The 26318-nt window shown below is 42.3% G+C and overlaps 1 protein-coding gene across 1 annotated transcript; it reads right to left on the reverse strand.

Moving 5' to 3' along the window:
• Positions 1 to 639: 639 nt before the first annotated feature.
• agtpbp1 (ATP/GTP binding carboxypeptidase 1) lies at positions 640 to 26308 on the reverse strand. The gene is made up of 26 exons (XM_079271122.1): positions 26072 to 26308; positions 24845 to 24903; positions 23453 to 23583; positions 20597 to 20664; positions 19976 to 20039; positions 19455 to 19601; positions 18785 to 18916; positions 18528 to 18621; positions 18341 to 18378; positions 17865 to 18073; positions 17566 to 17743; positions 15941 to 16041; positions 15174 to 15278; positions 14002 to 14753; positions 13417 to 13500; positions 13189 to 13278; positions 12845 to 12993; positions 12567 to 12654; positions 11469 to 11613; positions 10939 to 11089; positions 9943 to 10123; positions 9588 to 9717; positions 8853 to 8984; positions 7869 to 8045; positions 6626 to 6777; positions 640 to 2716 (listed from the first exon to the last, which is right to left on the reverse strand). Exons 2-26 carry the CDS (start codon positions 24874 to 24876, stop codon positions 2536 to 2538), a joined length of 3711 nt encoding a protein of 1236 aa, XP_079127248.1. The 5' UTR covers positions 24877 to 24903; positions 26072 to 26308; the 3' UTR covers positions 640 to 2535.
• Positions 26309 to 26318: the final 10 nt, after the last annotated feature.

Here is a 26318-nt window from a genome sequence, read left to right on the forward strand (position 1 = left end):
GCAGAGAAACGGCTACAACGCTCCACAGCCTTACAAGGGAGCGGACGAGGTATTGAACACATGAGAGACCGTTTAATAAAGTCCAGTGTCACCAAATGATCCAAACCAACGTCAGAGGGTGAAACTAAAAATGCATTTCCTGCTGAAAATGCGTTGGAATGCTGAAAGCTGAAATGAATCTCAAAAACATTGCTGAAAATAGATATCCAATTTTTAAAAAATTGCAAAAAGCTTAACAATTCAAAAAGTTGAAAGATTACAAATATGAAGTCATATCACCCCTCCCCTGAAAGAGCTGAACATTTTGATAGTTGAACGGTTTCTGTAGCTTAAAAAATGAAGAGTTTCAAAAAAAGGGGGACGGAAGAAATAGTGGAATAAAGAAACAGGATAACAATAGTTGGAATGCTTAACAGCATTCCAACAATAAGACCCAGATTGTAAGAACTTCTTTTTCCCTGTTAAAGTTTCCCAATTACTGCTCTTTCTTCCCATAATGTGGTCAGAATCCATTTACAGTTATTTTCACCAAGTTTGGGAGAACGATGGTCATGGGCACAAATGTGTGACATTGAAGAATAATAAAATACAGCAGACAGTTTACGACATTCACATTTTATTTTCATTTTCTGTGTTACGATCGACTTTAAATGAATCGCTATCACTGCTCGTTTCCCTCAAAACAAACATAAAACAAAAGAAGCCCGACATGAACTGCAACGGACAAACATAAATATAACAGCATACACAATCCTCATAGGGACCCGCAAGCCAGGAACAGTTACCTCCATGGGTTTGTTAGTTGTTGAGTGAAATCTGAAAGTAAGTAGAGCCAAGCGAAGGATAGAAAACGAGGGAACGAGGGAGGTCAGAGGGGAGGAAAGAGAACATGTTTGAAGGAGAGTAGGAGGGGAAAGTCAAAGTGAAAGAAGAAACACACTGTAAGAGCATTAGCTGGGCTGAATAATGGAATAACTTTAACTCCTTCACACACACACACTTGTACTCATACACTTAAAAAGCCTCATATACATACATACAGGTTTGCATCTCAGAAAACAATACCGTACTTTATAAATTACAGAACAAAAGTAACAGAAAAATAGCCATGCGCTCGCTGTACAAATGCAACAGAAAAGTACCTCATCTCCGTGGACAAATACAGAAATAATCAAACAAACTACGTTGTACTCTCAATACAAAGCACCGTCTGTGTTAATGCATGGGTCGCTCCTCAGCAAATCCACAAAATGCACACATAGATCTCAGGAACGGATAAAAAGGAAACTAAATTCCAGTATCACATCACAGCAATGTCACCACTAGCTTTGGACTGGACTCTGAGCACTTCAAAGTAAAGAGGTGACTGAGGCTGAGGTTTGCAAACTGTGACGTGTTGTAAAGTGATTCACTTTGTTTCTCTTTGTGTTGCGCGCGCGTGTGTCGTGTCTATCCAAAGTGCAAAGGTTTTTTTTTGCTCTCTGAAGCTCATGCGCCTTTGTTCATTCCGGTTCTTTTCAGTTTAATACTGTCTAATATTAAAAACAATGAAAACACTGTGCATGTGGATGTTTTACATTCCATCTTCATGTTTTTAATGCTGTACGCGAGCCTAGAATCTCAAACCAGGCCTGTTAGTTTGTGGTTTCTATCTGCATTTCTTTCATAGCATGAGGTTTGTCTTGATAAAGACGTGAACATTCTACATTTGAGTAATATAAATAGTTTCAGTCAGTTCTGGATAAAGCAAGGCAAACAGCACAGAGATAATCCCACCACAAGCATTGCGGCCGAAGAGGGAGGGGTGAAGGGAGGACATGTGGTCACAGCTCAAGTGTAGTTACATCGAAGTAGGTTTTCCTTCACGAGACACTCGGGATGACGGACGTCGACCTGCAGCTATGATAGAGCTGTTTGGTCACCCCTGCATCCCGTTTAGACACCACTACCTTGTCAAAAAACAAAATGGAAGGAAGGAGGCAAGCAAGGAAGGACACAAGGAAGTCCCGGGTGAGACTAAAGAAAGGAACTAAGTATGGCAGGGTGATTGGATCTTTCAGCTGGTCAGTGAGGGAGATCCAGGTTCCTCCCATCACCAGGAGTTTTTAACCAAACACAGAGTGACGTGTGAGAGGAGACTCAAAAACAGTACCTGTAAGAAGCCACTGGCTCTATTAGCAAGTGGACAAGGGTTCCAGTTAAGGATCGGCGGTGCCCGCTGTTTGCTGCTCTGGCTAGCTATAAGTGAATCTCAGAGGCTATATGGTGTCTGAGGTCAGGGGTTACAGTCCATGAAGGTTATAGTATGACGGTGAAAGGTGAGAACATTCATTGAGCAACACAGTTGGGTCCAGTGGGCCAACAAAATCAATCCATCTGGGCAAGGAGCACCTCAATGTAGCCTACGTAGCAGCGTAAAGTGTCTATATGGAGGTGTGAATCTAAGCTATTTATTCACAAAGTGAGAAGTGTGTTGTGAATATTTCACCTTAGAAGCTCAAATTGCCAGGGATCTAAGAGATGATCACCTCAGCATCAGTCCCTGCGATAAGTCTCGCAGTCGGACAGTTGATCGAGGTGGATGGGGTTCTCTTGGACTTGGATGGCGTGCTCGTTTTCAGGCTCGGCGTCCTCATCGTTGCTCTCTGCGCTGTAGTCTATCGCCTCCAGAAAGGACGGCTCATCCTCCTCCATCACGTAGGTGGTGGGGCTGCTGCTGCAGGACAAAATAAACAGTGTCATTAACTTCCCTCTGTGAGTTAACGACGTGAATAACCCCGTCACGGTCATATTCCTCACCTTGTCAGGATCCATCTCATTGATGCCGATGGATATTTCAAAATCTTTTTCTGCATGCACTATTTATGAGAAAATATACAACAAATGATAAACATTTGCCTGGCGCGTCTTGAAAACAAATGCATATCTTCCCTCACATATATAGTCGTGTAGTATACGACTGCCATGTTACTGTTCTTCACTCTGAGCTGAGCTCAGAGGCACCGGAGACTAAGAGCTCTCTGATTTCACAGAGTAAACACTCGTCTGAAATGGGTTTCATGGCCCTTGAAAATGTACTGTTGAGAAGCCCATTTCTTAAAAGCACAAATCAAACGCATACAAAATGTGAGATGATCAATATGCCAGTTTATTTGGATAAATGTGATCTTTGCTTGGGTAGAAATAAAATTGACGCCTGTAATCTTACAGTGTGCAATTGTATTCTAAATTCTGCTGGAAGATCTCATAGCATTTCGACAATCATCTGAAAATTGATGATTTAAAATGAATCAATAAATGATTTGGTTTAGAAAATGTGACTAAAGCCGATCACATTGGGCTCCTGGGAGTTTGTGATGAAGCGGCCAATCCTTAACTTCGATAAGCTGGAACCAGAGAATGTTGTTAAATGACTTGAACGATTATTCGATGAATTTTCTGTTTGCCGCCTAATCAAGCAACTGTTTCAGCTCTAACTAATAGCTAAACGAATATATTGATAAATAAAAATATTGTTAAAAAACGTTCCAAACAACAGACACTGAATCTACACCAATATTTTACATATTAAAATGTTTTTTAAAATCTTAACAAAATAGAAGCTGGACAGTGTGCTCTGACTGGGGCGGTTGTCTTTTTTTCCCAGTGGGTCTTAATGGTTAAATTGTTGCTGGTTCTTTGAGGTTTTAGTGGCTTTAGTGGGTTTTTAATGGTGTTAATGGTCTGAAATGTGATCCCAGGGAGACAGTCGATCTGAGGGGCTCAGACAATGATCTCCCACCAAGTGTGTGAGTGCAGCAGAGAGAGAGAGACTGAGCAATTGTGCATCAGTATATGTACAGTAAATGTGTATGAATGTGTGTCTGTGTGTAAAATGATGTGGATGGACAGAATGTTGTCCAAACAGATAATGAGGGTTGTGAGTCAACCATTACAGGCCATCATAGAAATACCAAACCAAATCTCTCCTTTCTTTGGGTTACATGTTCTCTATCAGTCAATTGCAGCCATCTCTATAGCCAGTCCATCTCGATATACAGAACAGTGTATGTGCGTTAAGATCCCCAATTACCTTCATTCACGTGGATAAATCTCCACATCTCCAAACACTTAAATGAGTAAATCTCTTCCTGTCTTCCTTACACTCACACAAAAACACACCCATGCCCGTATCCACCCATTTACTCATTCTGAGACACCCACTTATTTGCAGACGCTTCCCAATGGCCACGATATCATTGTTATGATGACCTATTAAATGGTAAGTGGTACCATACCAAGCCCCACGCATAAAAACCATAAACCCGGGATGAGAGCAACCAATCCCAAAGGACACTCACGCAAACACACGAGCGCACAAAAACACTTTTGGAGTCCCTTAATGATCAGACACATAAATGATGAATGAATATATCAATATTAGAGTAGAGCAGGAGATAGGGAGGCTGGGAGACACAGAGAGATGGAGAGACGTGAGCATTAAGTGGTTTTGAGTTGAAAGCCATTCTTTCAAATCAACTGCTTTAACAAATCTGTGGAGGAGCGATGGCTGACATTAAAAAAAAAAAAGAAATAAGAAATTGAGATAACCTTGGTGGTCACAGCTTGGGTTTGGCCAAGTTTAATAATGTATTTGCGGCGCTGAACTGAAGTACAGTTTGATCCGTGTGGACCTCACATTTCAATAGAGTTGATTGACATACAGCTAAGCTATGTGGTCATTTGTTAGGATGTACACGGGTAACACTGGCTCACGATTGTTTGAAGACATTTCTTAAAATATGGATGAAGACTCAAGAAACTTTAGTGCAACTGACATTTTTTATTACTATTATTTTAGAGTTCATATGTAATTTTCCTCATTTATCTTTAACTCTTGTGTTTTGGGTCGTCCAAGGCCCTCTTTAAAAAAGCTTTAAAAGAAACATACTTAACATCGGTTTGTCAACATGATATTTTTCTTCGTTTGATCAAGCGCACTGTTTGACGTCGATATTGATGAGGTTTTAATCGTAAGAAGAAACATATTTGAAGTAGGGCTGCAGGTAACAATTCATTTCAGTATTTAATGATCTATCTACTATTTCATCAAATAAGTGATTCATTAATTAGATTAGAAAAGTATAAAATACTGAATATGAACAAATACAAAATTACAAAATATAAATAAATACAAATATTTGATATAACGTAAAAAAATTATTTTTATTTGAGAAGTCTATACTTTGTAATTGCCAACATAGAGAAGAGAGAAACAGAGGCCAGAACTCAAGACAATAATCAAGATGAATCAACTCTTCCAGAAAGCAAACGCGTTGTGACAAGAGTTATGAACAATGTACTGATATAATACACTGAACTGATACAATACACTGAACTGATACAATACACTGTACTGGACGCACTGGCACCTTACTGGATGAGGACATGCTGTGATACTGCTCACTTAAACATATATTTTTCTTTCCTACTTATATATTCCAGCTACAAGCTACTGTGTAAGAAGGCCGTGTAGGCTACTCATCTGCATGTTCCATGTGCATATACATCCACACTGTACCATCGTGTTCACCGTGACCCCAGCTAACCTCACTGTGTAGGTGTGAAGGGTTTAATTAAAATAAAAAATGGCTGTTATACTCTCCCTCTTAGAGGAGAATCGGTTAGAATAATTGTCAGCAATATCATTATTTCTCTCACTCTAGAGTTGTCATTATATTCCTCACACATGATCATTGATAGCATTTCAATGATGCTCACAGCGTTCCTGCATAAATGCATGCCTTCATCTGTTTCTTGAGTAGTGCTTCAGAGGTGATCGGGGGTGACAGTCACGCCGTTGAGTATCAGTGCCAACGGGGGAACGTGTCTGCCACTAAAGAGGGGGATTTGTGCAGATAAATGGAAAACGGTCTGTAAACACTTTACTGCTTTCCAGGTAGAATTTTTGGCAGCAGAAAATACTTCTCATCCGAGATACACTCTTAGAAATAAGGGTTCCAAAAAAGGGTTCTTCCTGAAGGGCTAGGGTTCTACCCAGAACCTTTAGCTTCTGAAGAACCCTTTTTTGAAGAAAGAGTTTTTTACAAAACCTTTTTGTAATTTCAAAAACATTCCCAGTAGAACCTGGATAGAACCTCCAAAGAGGGTCCTGTGTGGTCCATTACGCCAAAGAAGGGTTCTTTGTACAACCTCTCACATGGGGTTCTGGATGGAACCTTTCACAGTGAGCTCTAGGTACAACCCTTTATGTTGGGTTCTAGGTACAACCCTCTGAACGAGTTCCAGGTGGAACCTATATAAAAGGTTCTACCAGGAACCAAAAAGGGTTTTCCTATGGAGACAAGCCAAAGAACCCTATATGGCTCTAGGTAGCACATTTATTTCAAAATTTCTATCTTGGGAAGGTTACAATGCAGAGAAAGAAATGTTGAAAAAGCCGGTCATCTGTAGTGTGAACCTGCCTTCTTGTTTCTATTGGATCACAGACTATATTCCTTGACTGTGTGTTGTGTGTGTGTGACTTTCTAACCTTTAAAGCAACACTCTAAACCGGCTCACAGCATCTGTGTGCACCTGCATGGTCTGTGCGTGTGACTTTGCAGCGTGATACATTGCTACTAACCTGACCACTTTCGTCTGTGTCCCAATGATGTCGCTCTCTAAATCCAGCAGGTGTTGGTGATTGCGGTTCCCCGTCAGCCTCTTCAGCCTCAGCAGGGCCACACAGAACTGAGCTCCCATCTCCTCCAGCTCTCTGGTGCCGATCTGAAGACCCTGAAGAGAACATGTGCATGCACATCAGAGACCATGTATACCAACAGATAGTTACTAAAATGTGTCACACACACACACAAAGTTACCACATTCCAAAAAACTTGCACAGACAGTATGTCCACACTTACAACATATAACTACATTCAAAAATGTTTCGAAGAGTCCAACAGAAATCTATTATAAAATGGCTGCTGTCGTTTTTTTAGCTGCTCTGGAGCCGGGGGATGAAGCTGTTGTCCATCTTCAAACGTCCCAATTCTCAATGCTGGGAAGCAGTTCCTGAGGAAACTTTTCATGTAGAAACATGATAATATATTTCATTTGCAGGAAGCACACATTCAAAAGCATATGCACTCACACCGGCAACCCTAACAAAGTCTTCCCAGTGCTGTACGATCATACCAGTAAATGAATACTCACTCGGGGAGATACACACACAGAGCTAACCCCCGACTCAACCAAAAAACTTTCATGTTCCTATTTCCCAAGAGCAGAGCTACGGACATCAAAACTTGGCGCGGCCACAGCTCCAATTCAGTCGACATTAGTTCCTGCACATCTGGACAAACACTTGCAGATACACCGGTGGGGGTGCTAATCAGTGCCAAAATGGCATCCCTAGACATTGGCAGAATTCAGTAGGAAGGAAATCAGCTGGGGTGGAAAGACAGTGAGAGAGAAGAAAGGAAGGTAAAGGGGTCAAAAGAAACGGGGATAAAAGAGAGAGGCGAAGCAAAGAAAAAGTGGAAAAAAAGGATTGCAGCTCCACCTGCTGGACGTTGCATTAGATTTATCGAGGCACCTCCCTTTCACTTACAGAGGGTGGACACAACAAAACACATCTACAATGCAATAAAACCAGACACATTAGCCAGCCAATTCATTCTGTGCATAATGTTTAACTTTTTTTGTTAAAGTTTTGTCAGAAAGGAAAATAGCTCTGGCTAATTTGCCTCCTTTCCCACACTGTGGCCCATTCATTTGCATATATGCAAAGATTAACAAATGTCCAAATGTTCACTGCAGAGTTATTGTATTAAACTACATAAAACATAAACACTTTATTGAAACTAAATAAAATACACGCTTACCTTATATTTTCCCTGGTCACAGCCACACAGCGTGCTCTCCATGGTGTAGCTGCGCTGCACTCCGATCTCTCTCCATACAACAACACGGGCCGTGGACTCTTTGGAGCGCTCCACAACAAAACTACAGCTGGTCATGCTGAAGGCCGGGGCGATCTGGGACAGGATCTTAGGAAGTGCCTGAAAAACACATGAAACTGTTTGAGTGTTTTCGTGTATGTGTCCGGTATGTGTGCGTGAGTGCATCGGGGGGGGGTGCAGAGGGTGAAGTACATAGACTGGCTTATCTACCGAGCTGTTGCTTGGGAAAGCAGAAGTATTGACTGCTGCTACCCACAATGTTTGCTGTGGGTTTGTAGCCCCAAGTGACTCGTCCGCTCGAAAACTCTGTCTTGAACTGGCATCTTTATTCGCATTCTGCCGAGTTAAAATTATTTTTTGTCATTCCATAATGCAAAAGAGAAACAACAAACAGATGTTGGCCTGACCAGCTTCCCCGCTGCACAGTGAAATTCAAGGTGAATTATGAAAATGACCAAAGTAAACGCAATCGGAGTATGTTTGTCAGATAACAGCTGGTGTCGAAACACATGTTAATGACTCAATAGACAGTAGACTAATCGATTAGGGATTTCAATTGAAGAGAAAAAGGAAATCCATTGCAATGACACAGAGGGAGAGATAAACAGGAAGCAAAGTAATGTAATATGGTGCGACAATCTGTTCTTTAGTGAGGGACACAGGATTGTATTTCAGTGCATACACTATAACGAACAGACATGCGCTGATATGTAAATATAAGCTGATTCCATCTCTTTTCTGTAAAACTCAATACAGGTGATCTCTTTGTCCCGAGGTCAATGCAATTATCATGCAGCGATGTGAGAACAGTAATCTGAAAACAGAGCGGAAGAGTGAGATAGTGGTACTGTAAGGATGAGGCACAGCTCATTTGCGTGTGTGGTGTGTGTGTGTGTGTGTGCTCACTCTGTATCCAAGGTCCTCTTGTAAGTCACTGGACGTAGCACTGATATTGGATTGCCAGACTGTCTTCTTCACGCTGCAGCCGTACATGAACACATTCTTCTTCCTGGAATGACCGTGGTAGTCGCAGAACACCTGTGCATAAATGTGGATGCACACACACACACACGCACAACCACACACACAATAGAGGGAGAAAAGGATTAAGATGATCGTCTCTTGTTTAAATAGCTGTGTTAAAAAAGGATGAACACAAAACTACAAATCATCAGAGACAGATACAACAGCTAACATTAATTCACTGTATCATCGTCAAACGCACAGTGATACTGTGTTATAGTAGCTGTAAATGGTGGTACGGCAGTGTTACAGCTCATATTTCTCAAAAGACATTTTCTCAGATCTATTTCCAGAGGAGAAACAGCGGCCTCACCTTGCTCTGTGTTGTTAAGTCATCACCCTACCTACAGTAAACAAATCTCCCATAAAAGCAATATCCCATTATATCCAACCTGCTGACGCACAGTGTATTAAAGAGGGCAATTGAGGCTGCCGTGTATGGTAACTGCATTAATGTCTCAAAACCAATGTGGTGATTTATTGATGTGAAATTTAGTGGACATGCAGCTAAACAGGAGGAATAGCACCAACATTAACAAGACGTTAGAAGAGGCTCTTTATGCATCCCAAACGAAAGATGATGCGGCAAAGTGCAAAATACCCCTGAAGAGGTCATACCAGTGGTGCCCTTTGTATGTGTGCAAGGTACTGCAGCAGGCTCTTAGTGTGGTAGATGGTGGGGTGGAGCTCTGCATTGGGGTTCTGCCACTGGCGATTCAAATCCTCTCCGCTCAGAGAACAACGATGACTACAGCAGAAAGGAGATGGCAGGAGAGGGGGAGGACACAGAGTGAAGGAGGACAGAGCAACAGCTGGAGAATCCTTCAAGACAAGATCGTGTGTGTGTGTGTGTGTTAACGGTAAATAAAGCTGTGACCAACGTGCAGGCCCAGGCTCGGCAGGTGTATGCCTCTTCAGTGTGTATTTTTGAAAGCTGTGAATGCGTGTTCATTTCTAGACTCATTTTACTCACTTTCCATTTACAACTCCATCTGGGTTGAGCATGGGGACTATCTTGAAGATGTAGGCATCTCTCAGGCTGGCTGCCAGGTGGCTGGTGCCCATCAGGAACTCCAGCGTGCCCTTCATTACCCAGCTGGCGTTGGTCTCTCCAGGGTGCACTCTGGCCGACAGGAAGATCAATGGACGATTCCCTGAAGAGGGAGAAAGAGAGTACAGCACAAACACAAATAGAAGAATGAGGACAAAAGAAACAGATTCTTCAATTTAAAGTTTTCACAGCTGAGGAGACGCATCAGTGAACTACATTGGACAGAAAACCTACTTGGGAACACTGGCATGCCCTGCTACTCCAGGGCTGTTCTAATGTAATACACAGTAGTGATGCAGTAAAATGTTCTCGCAAGGATTGGTTTTTAATTAGTTAAGCATTAGAAAGGAACATTTCTGTCACTTACTAAAGTGAATTTCTTAGAGGACATTTTGGAGAGCTGGAGCCGAGCATGAGGAAGTTGGAAGCTTAAATGATTTAGTTATACAGATTTTCTGAAAGGATGAGAATGAATTTCTATCACCAAAATGACGAGATTAGATTTGTCAGAAAGGATTGTTAATCGGCAACACAACAGTCATTAAATGTTTAGATATTATGGCTCATTACCAATCTCTCCAGGACATCTGGCAAAGACACATTTTGGACACCCACGTTAGTTTACCAATGAGAACTTGATTTTGTTGCATATTGAACATTTTTCCAGATCAACTCATTGATTTCTTTGCCATTTTTTTTTTTTTATCATCTAAGATTTTATTTCACCAGGATGATGAACTCAGTCTCAGAGAATGTGAGTTCTGGGAACAAACAACAAAGGCCGCTGAGGCTACAAAGGTTTTTCCAGTTTTTTCCAGGATACATAAAAATCCTGCAGCTGAGATTGTTCTGCTCAGGAAAGAGAAATAAAAAGCAAATTAAAAAATAAAATAAATAGACCTACGGTGATTTACTTACTGAACTGACAGACGTGGTCATTAGAGTTGGATTCGGGCATGGCAGTGATGGTGAGAAGGGGGCAGCTGTTTCCCCCCAGAGTTTCACAGAGGACGTCCTGCCTCAGGTAGATCTTGGGGGTCCTCAAAGCCTCCAGTTTGGACAAGTGCATCTGAGGATACAATGACAGGATTACAATATATACAACTTCCATTTCACTCTATATAAAAGGCTGACTAAATGTAACTATACAACATAACTATTGGCATGAGTGTACGGTGCTTTGAGAGCACAGTAGCTATCTGAGCTCAGATTCAAACGGCAAATCAATGATACAAAGAAAACAAAACAGCTGACTCCATCATGAGGCTGCATCTGGGGTCCCACTGGGGGTCTGGGAGGTTCAGCACTGCATTTTAGTAGGTAGCAAAACCCTTACAACTAGACAATATGGACAAGACGGGGCGAGGGTTGTTGGTGCTCAGAGATATGTACACTACTAAATGCTAGTGCTCTCTGGATCACAGCAAACAGTGGTATTGTAATACTACCTTAAGAGTGGAGTAGGTGTACGGGTAATGATAGGCAAAGTAGCAGACATCGTCCTTATGGCTGAAGCTTGTGCTGAAGGTCATTGTATAATAGGACTTTCCTTTCTGACCACCCGCTGCAATGGAACTCCTGGCAAAGTGATTCCTAAGGAGAAGATGAGTCATGACTAAATGTTGCACCATACAGCACTCACAACACACTCAATGGCTTCTTTATTAGGTACACCTGTATAATCCCCTGCAATGCAATACAACAGCTGTGCCATACTCTCTGCCTAGTTTATAATGTTGGGCTATTATCTCTGTAAATTGCACATTATCTTTATACTTCATACTGTGAACCTTCACAGTCCCGGGAGAAATGCACAAATTGTACAACTCTTTCATTTAAAAACAGATATGTTGCTACATTATATTTTCATGTTTCTTGACTTTTGCAGTACTTGCTTTTTATCTGTATTTTCACTTGCTATGTTTATTGTTATGCACCAAAAACAATAAAGGCAATTTGCATATATGTGAAAAACGACTTGGCAATTCTGAAAAATTCAGAGATGTGTAAAATAAAATGATGTGTAAATTACTGAGGTAACAGTTTATGGTGACTACATTATATTGAGATGCGTTTCCTCCCTGATCTTCGCTAACAGGGAGGACTCTGTGACGATGACAAACTAAACCCTAAACATTGTGGGAAATCATAAAAAGACTTTATGGCAGGACAGTTGTATTGAATTGCATTAATTGATTGTAAAGTTGTATCTCAAAAATAAACGTGGTGCAATTTGTGAAAAAAGAGTGCGTCTCCTTTTTATTTCTAAAGAATGCTTTTCATAAATGTTGCAGTACTAAGTACATTAATACCAGCTCATCATAACTTCGCCAGTGTAGCAAGCAATAAATTAGTCGAGAGAGCTTTACAGCTACTGTATATGAAATACATAAATATACAAGGTGATCAATAAACTACAGCACGTTGTCTGCAGTATGGAAGAATTGGTGTGCTGCATACAAACTGTGCACTTGCTCCATGTTACTGTAACACTTATTAAAAAGATAGTTTTTGCTATTTCCCTCTCCCCCTCTCAGTGCACCTACTTGTAGTAACAGATGTCCGTTCCTGTTCTGACCCAGTGAGGCCTGCCACTGATCGCCTCCTGCACAGAGTACATCAGCACCTGCATGCCTGCACACACACACACACACACACACACACACACACGAAAGATAAACACACAAAAGTTTAGAATATGCCGTCTGACGCTCAAGCCTCATATTGACTGAACTGTATGTCAAAAAAGAAAAATGAAAATCTTCTGTATGTCAGATGAGAATGACGAACTGTTGGGTGTTTGACACGTAGTTATGCATCTCACCGTAGTTGAACTGGCTGTTTGACTTCTCACAGTTGATGATGTTGAAGCGGTAGGTGGTTCCAACGCGCATGCCACTCACCTCAAAGTAGAACCACTGGTGGTAGTGATTACTGTTGATGTCTGAATTCAGCAGAAGGTCATACTCATTTCTGGAGAAACACCACAACAGAATCTGTAAATTTGGACCTAAACATAGTCAACTATTAACAAAACTGATCTCCAATACTTCTTTTGTTTTCAATCTGACTTCTGTAAAACTGTTGTGAAAGTAGGTTGTAGGTTGAATATAGTCAAAGTTGACCACAGCTTTAAATGTTGTCATTGTATTAAAAGGTGACCCTTACTTCCTAATTTGAACTGCCTTCCTGAGGTTGCCAGACTCAAACTGAGAGTTGAACTTCAGCGACTCGCCATTGTCTTCAATCACAGGACAACTGAAACACAACAAAATGTGGACGACAGATTGAGCTCATCTGCTTTCTGGATGTCACAGCTCTCAACATGATCCAAAACAGGAGAAACTGTCGCTGTTTAAATGCGTATTGTCAGCACAATCAGTAGGAAGGACTTACCTGGGAATGTCCAAGTCGTAGACTACTTTATCCACGATATCATTGGGATGAATTAACCTCTCAATGTCCTGGAATATTTTAGACCTGCAGGATTAGACCCAAAACCAAACTCATGATTAACAAACACAATGGGTGGAGAAATATGTTTTCCATCAACACATATTGTTTATTCATGAAGATGAGTCCAATAAGCTATAGGAAATGCATTTTCCCACCACCATAACCTTACATTCACAGCAAAGTTTAAAGGGCAAACTGTAGCTCAAATTCAGACTAAAGAGTCATGCAACCCCAGAATTTAATCACATGATTGCATGTAACTTTTTGTGAATTGTGCCTGGAAATTACAACTTGCATCACAAAAACATCACTATTACTGAGGCTACAAAAGGTCTGCCTGGAGCCCCATAAGTCAGCACGAGGTCGTGCTCATATATGGAGCATAAATGAAAGACTGAAAAACGTAATAAATCTTTCTGGCATTGAAAACACTACAGTACGCTTCGTTCTTATAACCTGTATACCCTCTTCCATTTGTATGCTTAACTATTTCTGCAAACCACAGTGTGAATAAAAAGGTCTCACCTCTGTACACCACATACTCTCTCCTGAAGGGGTTCTTTAAATGTTGGGGCAATGTGGCCAAAGTAGTCAGGGTAAGCTACTTCAGCGTACTGGGGTACGGACTGCGTTCCCTTCACCATCTCCACGTAAAGGTCGGGGTCATGAAGCGGGAGGAGCAGCGCCGTGTCTGGCACCTCCAGAACTGCTCCTTCATCCTCGGCTCCCTCTGAGCCACAATCTGAACCCCAGTTACTGCCTCCTCCTCCTCCCACACGACGAGTAGCGATGCCCCCCAGGAGCAGTGGAGACTGTATGTGCCTTGTGGCATTGACTGGGGATCCCTCTTGCTTGACTCCCCTTTCTACTTCTTCTCCTGTGTTCAGAGCCCCCTCCGCTTCTAGAGAGACACACTCCAACACATGTGCCAGATCCTGCTCTATCATCTGCGCTTGAGAAGGAGGCCTGTTGAGGGAGGACAATGTTGTATGTGTGTCGGGGGAAGGAATATGGGCCTCCTCTTGTCTGTCTTGGTCCTTGGTGAGGTGGACGGTGTCCAGTTCTAGAGGTGTTGGAGGAGCAGGAGTGGGCACAGAGGGAGACGGCGGGGTGTGTTTTCTTTCGGTAGGGTTGCAATCCTTCTGACAGCTCATTATGGGGACGTGCTTTGGGGACAGGGCTTGAGCTGTTGGCACTATGATTGGCCGAGTGGATCGAGTTGAGGAGAAAGAAGATGATGTGGTAGAGGCACTCTTTGACGGTTCAAAGTTACAACCCTGCAGGAATAACATATACCGATCACAAAAAAGGCAGATATTTGTGGTAGGCCGCATAACATTAAATACAATAAAACAGAGAAAATATAGAAAAAAGATTATCATAGAATTAAAAAAGGAGAGGCAAGATACTGTGATGTCTTGACAAGATATTTCTATGTGACCATGTTGTAGAAAATGTTTATCTCATACTAATTCATTTTGACACACAAGAGTGCTGACATTGAGCCAATAAGATAAGATTTTACTAGTACATGTTAAAATACACCAACCTGACTGCGTGTAGTGTGCCATTGTTTAACTCTGTCACATACGTGTGGATTAATAAACCAATTCAGCTATTGTACATGTTGGTATAAATGTATAGAGGGTTTTTTCACCTTGAAATCTTGTCAACATGGGCAAACATTAATGACTGACCTGGAAGTCTTCAGAAAGCTCCAAGAAGACCCTCAACTCCTCGAATGGACGTCCGGGGTTCTTTTTGGGATGTAGCTTGTTTAGGTCCATCTCTATGTCATCGTTCTGATCAAAAGGACACAAAGAGAGAAAACACTCATATCTCACTGTGTGCCATCTGGCTGCATTTCGGCTGTTGCTCAAGTATGTTGCTATCTCGGGAATATGAGATGGAGAAAACAAGGGAAAAAAGAACTCCAGCTAATATTGAAATGTCGAGTTCCTCGCTGGATTTTTTAGTCACATCCTGAAAGAGCAGAACAATGTTTTGATTCGATCAGTTATTGCAAATGTATATCAGAAATGATTGGCATGTTCGACAAAGCGACACAAGAGCGTTCTGGTGAGTTGTGACTACCCTCTGCTGGAAATTTAGAAGACTTTATCAACATCAGCAAAAAACTCTGACACAGCTCTACGATACTCTGTCCTCAAATGACTCGATCTGTAGAGATTCAGTTTAATACAATGAACAAAACCCCAAATATCAACAATGGATTTTAAACAACCGTGTGAGGATTCACATCCTTTAGCCAATTATATTATAGATCACAACCCTTTGTGAAGTTCAATCGTGATATAAATCACTTAGGTCTAAACTCTGCACTGTCTCTATAACACCACTGTCATACAGAGGAAATAGACTCAACATTTTGATACAACATTTCACATGGCACATAATGTTGCCATGTGAAATATGGTGCGTGCCGCCGAGTGCTGAATGTTACCGCAGTGTGTTGATCCTGCTCGTCCTCTTCGTTCTCAGTATCGTTCTCCGTGTCTGCGTCGGTCTCCTCGTTATCGTCACTTTCATCCACCACATCATCCACTGGGTGGGGGCAGACACACACACACACACACACACACACACACACACACACACACACACACACAATGAGGTGACTGTCCTTAAGTCGAGCAAGGTGTTCATTATTTTGTGTGTATCAGCCTGGCACATAACCAGACTGGTAGAACTCAAGTGTTGCTGGAGTTTAATTACTATGACAAGAACAGAGAAAATGTAAAGCAAAAAAAAAAAACCTGATGTGAACAGCCATGATTCAGAGATGAGTGAGAGATTTAGACAGAAGAAGTCATGATTATATTTCTTAAAATACAGTGAGTTGGTGATCTCAATGTAAGCCAATGTAATAGCAGTAGCTTGTTATGTTACACCGTTCTCCATGGTTGGTTTACTGACATCACTGACATGTTTTTGGGAATATAGAGGCGTCAACACAATGTACCGCTAAGACTGAGGCAATTACTCAGGCTGCCGTTGCTAATTAGGGCTGTCAAAACGGTGGTGTTAATCATTGTTTTATGGACTTCCTGTTTGACTTTGCCCTCTCTAAGAAATGAACTAAAGTGTGAGGACATGTACATCATCAAACAGAATCAATTAAGCAAATCGCTACACGAGTAATATTTTTGACAGGACATGTTTTATTTTAGATCAGTTTAAGGGTGCTAAATTCCAAATTCTACGAATTAACATAACATAGCAGCAAACAACTATTTTCTAAGTGAAGGTATAGTAGAGTAATGTTTACTTAGCCAGTCCAGCCGTGCATGTATGTAAGTCCCTGTGTGGGTGCCCAACTGCTTAGCTAATTGTCGCTTATATGGCGGTTACAGCCGATAACGCCGTCCTGACCCACAGCGTCGTCGGGGAAGCGAAGCGCCCACCTTCTGGCTCCCACCCAGCTTAACACTGTTAGCCCTGTCAGCGCTGTCACCGCTGTTTGCCCTGTTTGTGGTGCGAGCGCGGTTACAATTTAGCACCTTTTAAGGGAAGCGCAAAGTGGGTCAAATATTCCATCAAAAAGCCTGTGGATGGAAGGAGGCAACTTAATTGAGTACAGTGTAAGTGCATAAGTCTACTGGTGAGCATGCAACCACTAAGCAATGTGCACTACGCATCTTTATTACATGTGTATTACTAACACATGTCATGTGTTAGTTTAGTGAAGTCAGAGCATGACGAGAGGTGAATAAAAAAAAAAAAAGCAGCAGTGAGTGAGTCTATGTATTCTGAGGATGGAGTTGTTTCTTACCCTTCTTTAAGGGCCTGTCGCAGAGCTGTTGAATTTTTCTTCCTGCAAGTGTGCAGTATTGTTGCCATTGCCAACAGAGACAATTTATGCGGTCAAAGATGCAAGCATTGTGTGTGTGTGTGTGTGTGTGTGTGTGTCTGTGTATTACGTACGGCTGAATCTAGGAGCCATGACTGCGATAAAAAAAGGTGTCCGTCTGTACGACATTATCAATTATCAATGAAAGGCATGCGCATACACTGTGATATGCAGGTGCACGCTCTCGTGAAGTGTGTGTGTGAGTCCTGTGTTCTCACCCCCAGGTGGCTGGCTGTAGAGCTGCGCCACAGGCCCTGCAGCAGGTACATGTGGTAGCTGGTAATGGAAGGCTGATTTGATGGTGGGCAGAGGCAGACGGTTCTTAGGAAAACACTTCCTCATGATGAGACTCGAGGTGTTGATAAGTGGATTCAGAGTCCGCACCGGGAGACACTCCTTGAAATTAAATCACACAGAAAGTAGAGAGTAGGCCAGATGGAGTGTGTGTGTGTGTGTGTGTGTAGTACGTGTTGCATGCTTTAATTGTTGGCCAAACGCATGTCACATTCTCACTCACAGTGGACGAGTTGTAGAGGATCCTCATGCCATCAGCGTCTATGAATGCTTTCCTGCCGAGCTTGATGTTGGTGATGTTCCTGAGGCAGACCAGCAGCCCTTTGCGAATGAGCATGTGGCGATGCCGCGTGTCATTGTGATGCCAGTCCTGGTACAGAGCCAGCAGGACAGGCACATGTCCACCATCCACTGCACGGCGAGCATTCGTCTCTGCAGGGGGAGGTGGTAGAGGGAGACGATAAACATGAAGAGAAGGGTGGGATGAGTAAGAGGGGTACATTTGGAGATGAGGTAACTTGAAATCTATGTTGAATGATCATTAACTGCGTTTGCGACAGCGGGAAACAGAAAAACATTCGAGTACAGGCGAAGGGTTAATGATGGTGGAGGTGAGAGAGGCAAAAGGAACCAGCACCAATTAAGGCTCACTACACTACTGAAGAGTCAAAACTCAATGCTACGAAGAAAATGACTCACTGGATTTAAGCAGCGCTCCCAGGGCATCCAGAGCTACCCTGTTGATTTAGAAACAAGGCAAATTACACGGTTACATGGTTACTGCTGGACAAACGCCAATGACACATTAGAAAATGGCCTGTGGATGTCACTCGTTTGTTATAACACAGCATTCATGCTGGCTCATTCATCACAATCGACTGCTTACTTAAGCAGGCTGGTGTTCTTCTTGCTGTACGGCGCGACAAGCTTGAACATGAGCTCCACCACTCCGTTCTTACCCAAAGAGACAGCGTTCACCGCTTCACAAGAACAAATGCATGAAGAGGACACAGCATTCAAAAGTAGATAAAGACTTCAAATACCACTGAAACGTCATCAGTTTAAGATTCTGTAGTATTTCTTGGCACTTGAATCCCAATAGAAAATAACATTTTGAGCTGTGAAGAGTTAAAGGTAACTTACAGTTGGTGGAGTAAACCTTGAGAACCTGCAGGCAGGGCAGAAGCAGTTTGGTGTTCTGCAGGTTCTGTTTCGTAAAGTTGACTGTGGCGTTCAGAGCTCCGCTCAAACGCGCTTTCACTCCAAACTTCCTGTCTGAACACACAAATCATACAAAGAAAACATCACGAAATGTTTTCTGCAAAATACTAAATTACAAGTCTTCACAGCACCCTGTAGAGTTTGACCACGAGTAGACCAGAGAGCAATGTTTTGTTTGTATTGCGTACACACAAGGACAGACATGCGTGCACTACACGGGTAGTTTGATTCACATGCTAGTCCGCTGATGCAGTGGCAGTAACGCACCAAGAAATGGAGCGATGCGCCAACAAGGGCAAGGATGTAAACTATTGAAAAAATGTACTTTGCTCATGTTTCATGAGGAAAGAAATGCACTCAACAAGTTTGTAAGACCTCAACACACAATGTGTTTTGCCGAGAAACACGGAATGTAAACATAACAGCGCTGACTAGACTTCAGATGACTTAAGTGACATGAAACAAAGACACAAAATGAACAGAGACAAATGCAAACCCAACAAAATGTCAATGAAAACAAAGATGAGTTGTTCTCTGATAAATATTGGTGGACTGTGTGTTTGTTTGTGTTAAACTGTGACATTAAACCCACCTTTTGGGCCAACCTTGGCGAGCAGTGAGTGAAGCTGCAGCATGAGTTCTTCACTGGGAGGCAACTCTTTACTTGCAGTGATCAGAATCTGGAATAAGATTCCTGTTCCTCCTTTACACACAAACACTCCGACCCTGCGACCTCTGCCTGAAGACGGAAAACAACAATAAAGCACGATTAGATGTGAAAAAACTGAATTCATGATGGGAATATGCAGTTGAAATCCTGGGAAGCACAAACCTTAAAACATTACTACTTTATCGATCCCAGAGACATTTAACTTTTACTACCACTTTACCATTTATTAGTGTGGCTCAAGGAATTGTTTATGCTTTTAGAATATGTTCACTACTCACAAGAAAAAGTAATTTAGCCCCAAATATCATTTTTCTAAATTGTAAATGACAGTTAAATTGCCCACTAAGTGATTATCCAGTAAATGTTATTAGCTCTCAAAAGCAGGGCATAAACTGCTCATAAATATTTTTTGGGGGAAAGAAAAGAGAGATCACTCTACTCACCCACAGTCAGCAGCTCACTGAGAATGTACAAGATGTTCAGAGTGGTCTGGACATCCCTGGTGTTCTGTCGAAGCCACACGGGGGGGGGGGGGGGGACACTTGTTAAACAACATGCAGGTGAATATGCTGAATTAGTCGTGCAGCCTAATCTATAAATCAAACGATGCATCGATGTGTCACCTGCAGCGAGGTTTCCCACAGCTGTTCATATGAAGCCAGTGATGCATTTCTTACGTCTCTGCATGCGACGATGTAAACAGTGAGCTTGTTCTGGCAAAGCTCACATCGTGGATGTCGATTTTAAGAAGAACGTTTCAAAGTGAGGGAAATACGCCTTAAAGAAATAGTTTGACATTTTGGGAAATAGCATATTCTCTTTATCGCGAGTTAGATGAGAGGATTGATACCACTCTGTGATACCACTCTGTAAATATGGAGCTACCACTAACAGCCAGTTAGCTTAGCTTAGCACAAAGACGAATAAGTCTTTAGCAGTCAAATTTAGGAAATCACCACTCTATCCATTTGTGCAAACAGTAAGAACTACAGGGTGAGCTTAAGGGTTGAAGTGCTGTCATGTTCTGAGCTGCTGTCTCCAGTTGTGTGGATGAGTGAGCTGACCTCCAGTGAAGCCAGAATCACCTCCATGCCACTGGAGCCTTTGGACATCACCTCTTTCCCGCTCTTCTCTGCAACACACAACAAAACAAAAAAGGATCAGAAATGTGACGATAACCAGTTCTGCACTTGTGCAAAGCAACCGAGGGGCAAAGGGGGCGCTGTTATTCCACGTACAGCGGGTTGTCCTGTAAATGTTGAATCGACCATGAAAGACAAGTCACAAGATTAACTTGGAACACGTGAAGACCACGGTTACTTTTAGTTACAAATATTCTGCCGCATTACACAATAGATATATACAACAAATCCTGATTTAACATGTGTCAAATGTTAGCTGAGACATGAGCTCAACAGGATGTGAAAAGAACTGGTTTGCTTTGCTGGAGGATGAGCATGATCTGCTGTCACTAACTAGGAATGCATCATAACAGCAGGTGAATATGGAAATGAACGGTGTCAAGCATGCGGCTTTCATGGTTGATGACACACACACACACACACTTTCTAAAACACGTTCCACAACTATGTGCATAGCGGAGCGTGTCAACAAAGTAAACAGAAGAGTAAACTGAAACGTGTGCTTCAGTGACTTGCAGCGGTGGCCTCTTAAAACATTTCTGTCATACCAGACTTCTTAACGCTCTTCAAAATAAACTGGCATCTCGACACTAATCCTACTAAAAAAAAACACACTCACACACAGGATACGCATACTACCGTCCCTGGGACAAAATAATACTCATAATCATCATACATAATGTTGATTTGATGGAATTTGTACATTTACTATATTTTTCAATTCCAATGATTTTATTCTTTGTGTAAAAATATGTTCTCATAAGAACTAACCAAGCTTTATGATGCCACTCAAATGTAAAATAGATAGCCATCTAATTGTGATCTGCACTACTAGTCAGCCATGGCTGCACATGAATGTGGAGGTTGTCGAAGACTGTTTTTTGTAATCTCACCGAACCTGAGCAAAGTGAAATATTTTACATATTTGTAACACAAATAGATAATGCTATTGTGAAAATCTGTATGCAGCATTGGAGGATTTATTAAGGAGGATTTTTAAGAGTCTGAGTCAAAATACCTGAAACAGTTTCATCATTCTGGACCCTAGCTGGTGGGTCCGGGGAGACCACAGAGGGAAAGTGTAGCGGTTTCAAAACAAAGGTCTCAAAGTTCACCAAAGCTGCGGTGGAAAAGATGTATTGCAAAATCCCAGGTTCACTGCCTCTGGAATCCTTTAAGTTGTGCAAGACTGCTGTGAACCAAACACCTAAGAGTGTGATCGTCTATATAGAGGCCCTTAGAAACTTCTGCATGTATTTCTCTATCCCTCTAAGGCTAGAGGTGAACTGCTCCTCTGGTCAAAACACTAAGCTTAGGGAAAGGACACCATGAACTTAGCATTCAGCACCCCCCCCCCCCCCCCCCCATCATCCTTGTTATGTTCCTTGGTATCTCTTGACTGCCTTCTGCTCCAAAAAGCTCTGAACATGAGACAAGAGTACAGCAAAGTCCTTCTTGAGGTGTATAGTTACACGGACCCCCTCCTTCCCCCTAACCATCGTCACGCTCGTGCACATTTCAAGTCGGGAACTGTAGGCAGGATGTGACAGACAGCCAAGCAGGAGATGATGAGAGGGGAACAGCTGAGGTATCATGATTGACGGCGTCACAGGCGGAAGCCTCCCCACTGTGCACAACAGTCATGATGGATTAACTACAAGCTTACTTTGAAGTGGGAGGAAGGAAGCAATGAATTATGGGAGGAGGAAAGACCAAATTCATGAACAGCAATAGTGAAGACGTTCATAGTACCAGCAGCTGCAACTCCTAACATTTGAAGGGTTGCTAGTTGGCACTTTTGTTGGACAAATGACATTAACAGTTACCGTTTAAATTATTGTCAGTTTGACAAATACATGAATCAACTATTTGTTAAAGCACTAGAGCAATGATGCTTGCATCAGAGATTTCTATGACTTCCGGCTCCTTGGAGTGGCAGAGAGGCCCCCCTGCTAACAGAGACACACTCGTGATTCAGTCTGTTCGCCACAGCGACACCGCACAGCGGCTTCTTCTGCTGTCAGATCTTCTTCTCTCCTCTCCTTTTAAAAGAGTAATCAGAGAACCAGAGCTGGAGACACTGCAACAATCCAGCCGCACTTTGACCACCGGTGCACTCACCCATCTCTATTTACACGACAGTGGCACTGAACACATTTTGAAGCGGAAAAGTGCAGTAGAGTGCATATATCTGCCAGGTGTGTCTCCCTCTCGCCTCTCGAACAAAGAAGAGTTGAATATCACTCAATTGTCCCCTCCAGCTCCCTTTACAGTCAAGATGGCGGCGAAGATAACAAAACAGCAATTTATTCATCTTGTATTGTGCCTAACTTTAACAGATCATAATATATTGGGTATGGGATAAATCTGAAGATGCTCCGGTTCAAAATGAGACAAACTTTTCTGTGAATGTCAGTTTTTGAGCCACGACAAAGGCCAAATGTGGCTTTTGCTACTGAAGCAGTTGTTAATCACTTGTCGCCCCCATCGACCGGTTAAGAGGAGTGAGGAGTCAGTCGTCAATAGCGGTCAATAACATGTTGTTTCCTAAAGTGTGAATCACCGTAACCACAAGAGGTGAGCAAAAAATATGTGGCTGACCGGTCCAGCAGTATGTGAGATTATCCGTGGACAGACAGACAGATACACAAACACCACTATAAACACATTGCTTGTCTCTGAAAAAACACTAAAATACATGGAAAATGCTGGATTTTGTCTTGTTTGCAGTTGGAGTACAGTGGATTGCATGGTTATTCTGTGCATGTTTGCTCTCACCCTGCGTCTGTATGAGATGTAATATCTTTGCAGTGACCTGTCTTGCCGTTTCGACATCCCTCGTCATGGCCTCTCCATTCATCCTCTCCAGCTGGCCCAGGAGCATCAGTACTCTGGAGTTACTGGGAACGCTGGAGACACACACACATTTCTACCTTTAGGAGGAACATATATAGCGGACTAGCTTTATTCAGAAATTCACTCCTGTATAGGCATTTGGAGAAAGGATGAAAAAAGAAAAAAAAATACATTATTAAAATCCATCTGGAAAGGGCAGAGGTCAGTGTAAGCATCACAGACACACACACACACACACACACACACACACACACAGCGTGATGCATCATGATGATGCATTTACACGAAAAGTGGAAACTTTAATACGTAAGCATGTGCTTAAAGACAAATCTGCCATGATTTGCTGCTTCATGTCTAGGATTAGAAGGATTAAAATGATGGATCGGTTTCAGTTTATCCACACTGGTCAGCACTGGAGAACAAGCATGAAGCAGCCCCTCGTATGTGCAAATGCCCAAATATGACCACAGTGAGTCAAATGTCTCAAAAATAACAGCCTACGAAAATAGCTCTTTCTGTAATGCAATGTAATGGTGAAAAAATAACAAATTGGCATGCCATGTTTAATGATCGACTTTTAAGATGCATGTCATTCGTTTCACTGAAGTTGATTGGCGTACTCCCATCACTTCACCATTTCTGTGATAGTGACCCATCCCCCATTTATAATCTTAGCTCAGTGCCGCTCAGCTGGAAACACAAGGTCAGCAACGGCAAACATGGGAGAGAAAATCAAAACTCTGTGATTGTACCCAGCGGACCAGAGTTTCTTATATGTCCCTATAAAGACAGAGACGGAGACTGTGTGTGTGTGTGTGTGTGTGTGTGTGTGTGTGTGTGTGTGTGTGCGCGCGCGAGACAGAAAAGAGAAAAACTGGAAAAATTTAAAGAATGATGAAAAAATTACGTAAGTCTGGACAAAGGAAAACATGCTGAAGCAGCAGTAAAGCCTAAATAAACACATTGCATAAGTTGATGAACACAGATGAACTAGAGAATGATCAGATTATACATATTTAAACTTAATCAGGACAAATACACTGAAAGGTTTATTCCAAAGAGGTTTCCTCTGCCTTAATGATGAGTGTTATTTTCAGTAATAATGACAAATACACATGGAAGGTTCAAGGAAGGTTCAAGGCCAACTAATCATCTGCTGTGTTGCACAAACAAGCTCTCTATCAGACGCAGACAGTGCAACACAAGTGAAGAGAGAGAGAATATGTGAACAGATAGCAACTTGTGAACTTGTTTCACACAGAAACACAATCGTAATATCACTGCCTGTATGTCTGTTTGTGTAAAGCGACTCACCCCTTCTCTGTGGCCATTTTGGGTTTGTTCATTTTTACCACTTCAACATGTCATGTCGTCTGCAAGAGAAATAAAATAAAGACTTCACGGACAAAAAAATACCTAGCTGTGAATGTGTTGAACTGTACATTTGAGTTATCTCTGTAACAAGCTAGTGACCTGTCCAGGATGTGCTGGGACAACCTACAGCTGCAGAGAGATGGCTCACATCGACTTTACCAGGACAGACTTACTATCAGATATACAGAAGCGCCTGACTGATTTTACACAAAACAAAGAGGCTGCCCGACATGCTGCAGATCTCAAATGTCTGGAGAAAATAGACCCGTAGATCAGGTAATTTGACCACAAAGTTTGAGAGAAGCAATACAGTGCTAGTGTTCAGCTGCATTACACCAAACCACTGCATTTATTTCAAAACAGAAAAGTCGAGCAAATGACTCCAGCATTGGTAACGTGAGTTCCCAAAGGTCTCTGAAGAGTCCCGGATCAGATCAGGTCACACAGTGAATGCAGGAGCATTTATGGGCTGAGATAAGATGAGTCATAAATAATGCTATTAAATGTAAAGCTATCAGGTAACATCACTAGGGTTAGATCAAGACAATGGTTTTATTACATGGGTCTTTACAATGTTATAAGGTGCTTAAAATACAATATAATACAGTTAAAAGAAAGAAAATGACAGAAATATGACCAGGCTTGCCGAGTCAAACTGCAAAAGTCCACCATGCGTTTTACTAGACAGGTAACATCACAGACGACCACACCTGAGGATCTCAGGTCAGTTGACCAGCGGCTGAAGAAGAGCAGCTAGATCAGATCACCTATTTGAAGCTTTCTCGAGAGCAATCGTAACACTGACATGTTTTGAAGGCCAGCTCACACTGGACAGATGGTGGCATGACCACAGTAACACCACAGGGCTGCCTCCTTCCACAAACCAACAATCCAAAATCCATTAAAAAAAACATGACACGCTACCACGGGGACATTTGGGTTATTCACTGTCATTAGGCTATTGTTTCACAAGATGCTCAGTTAGATGACCTAGCTGTGGCTCTGAGGCTGCAGTCCGCAGCACCTGCTGCACTAGTCACTCATCAACGGCCGCCTGTCTGTGGCAGCAAGCGAGCTAACGATATGCTAACAATAAAGCGCACACAGGCGATTCTAGCAAGAGCCATAGACCTGCATATTACTAACAACAACGAGGGTTTTACGAACCTGTCTGGAAAAGGAGCTGCTGTCCCATGCAGGGTGGACCAATAACGAGATAGGTGGGACCGCTGCTGGTCGCCTGCGCGTTGCCTGAAACGCCCTGATGGTGTTGTGATGAGACCCGTCCCAACTTTCAGAGCTGCTGTCGGTGAACCACGCGAGAGTACGTTTCTCTGGGTGGTTGTAGGCGCAGTTAGGAGGAGGATGGAAAGCTCCCTAATGAGCCAAATGCGTCATTACCTTCCCCAAAATG

This window comes from Melanostigma gelatinosum, assembly GCF_949748355.1.
Source record: "Melanostigma gelatinosum genome assembly, chromosome: 6".
Lineage (NCBI taxonomy): Eukaryota > Metazoa > Chordata > Actinopteri > Perciformes > Zoarcidae > Melanostigma > Melanostigma gelatinosum.

Bases quoted from the DNA above. Each gene is read 5' to 3' on its own strand.
- agtpbp1 (XM_079271122.1), bottom strand. From the start codon at position 24,876: ATGAACAAACCCAAAATGGCCACAGAGAAGGG. The intron at 18,074-18,340 runs GTGAGTCATTTT...CTCCCCCTGCAG, and splicing joins GGGAGCGCTGCTTAAATCCA to AGACGAATGCTCGCCGTGCA. The intron at 13,279-13,416 runs GTAAGTCCTTCC...GTTGTGTTTCAG, and splicing joins TACGACTTGGACATTCCCAG to TTGTCCTGTGATTGAAGACA.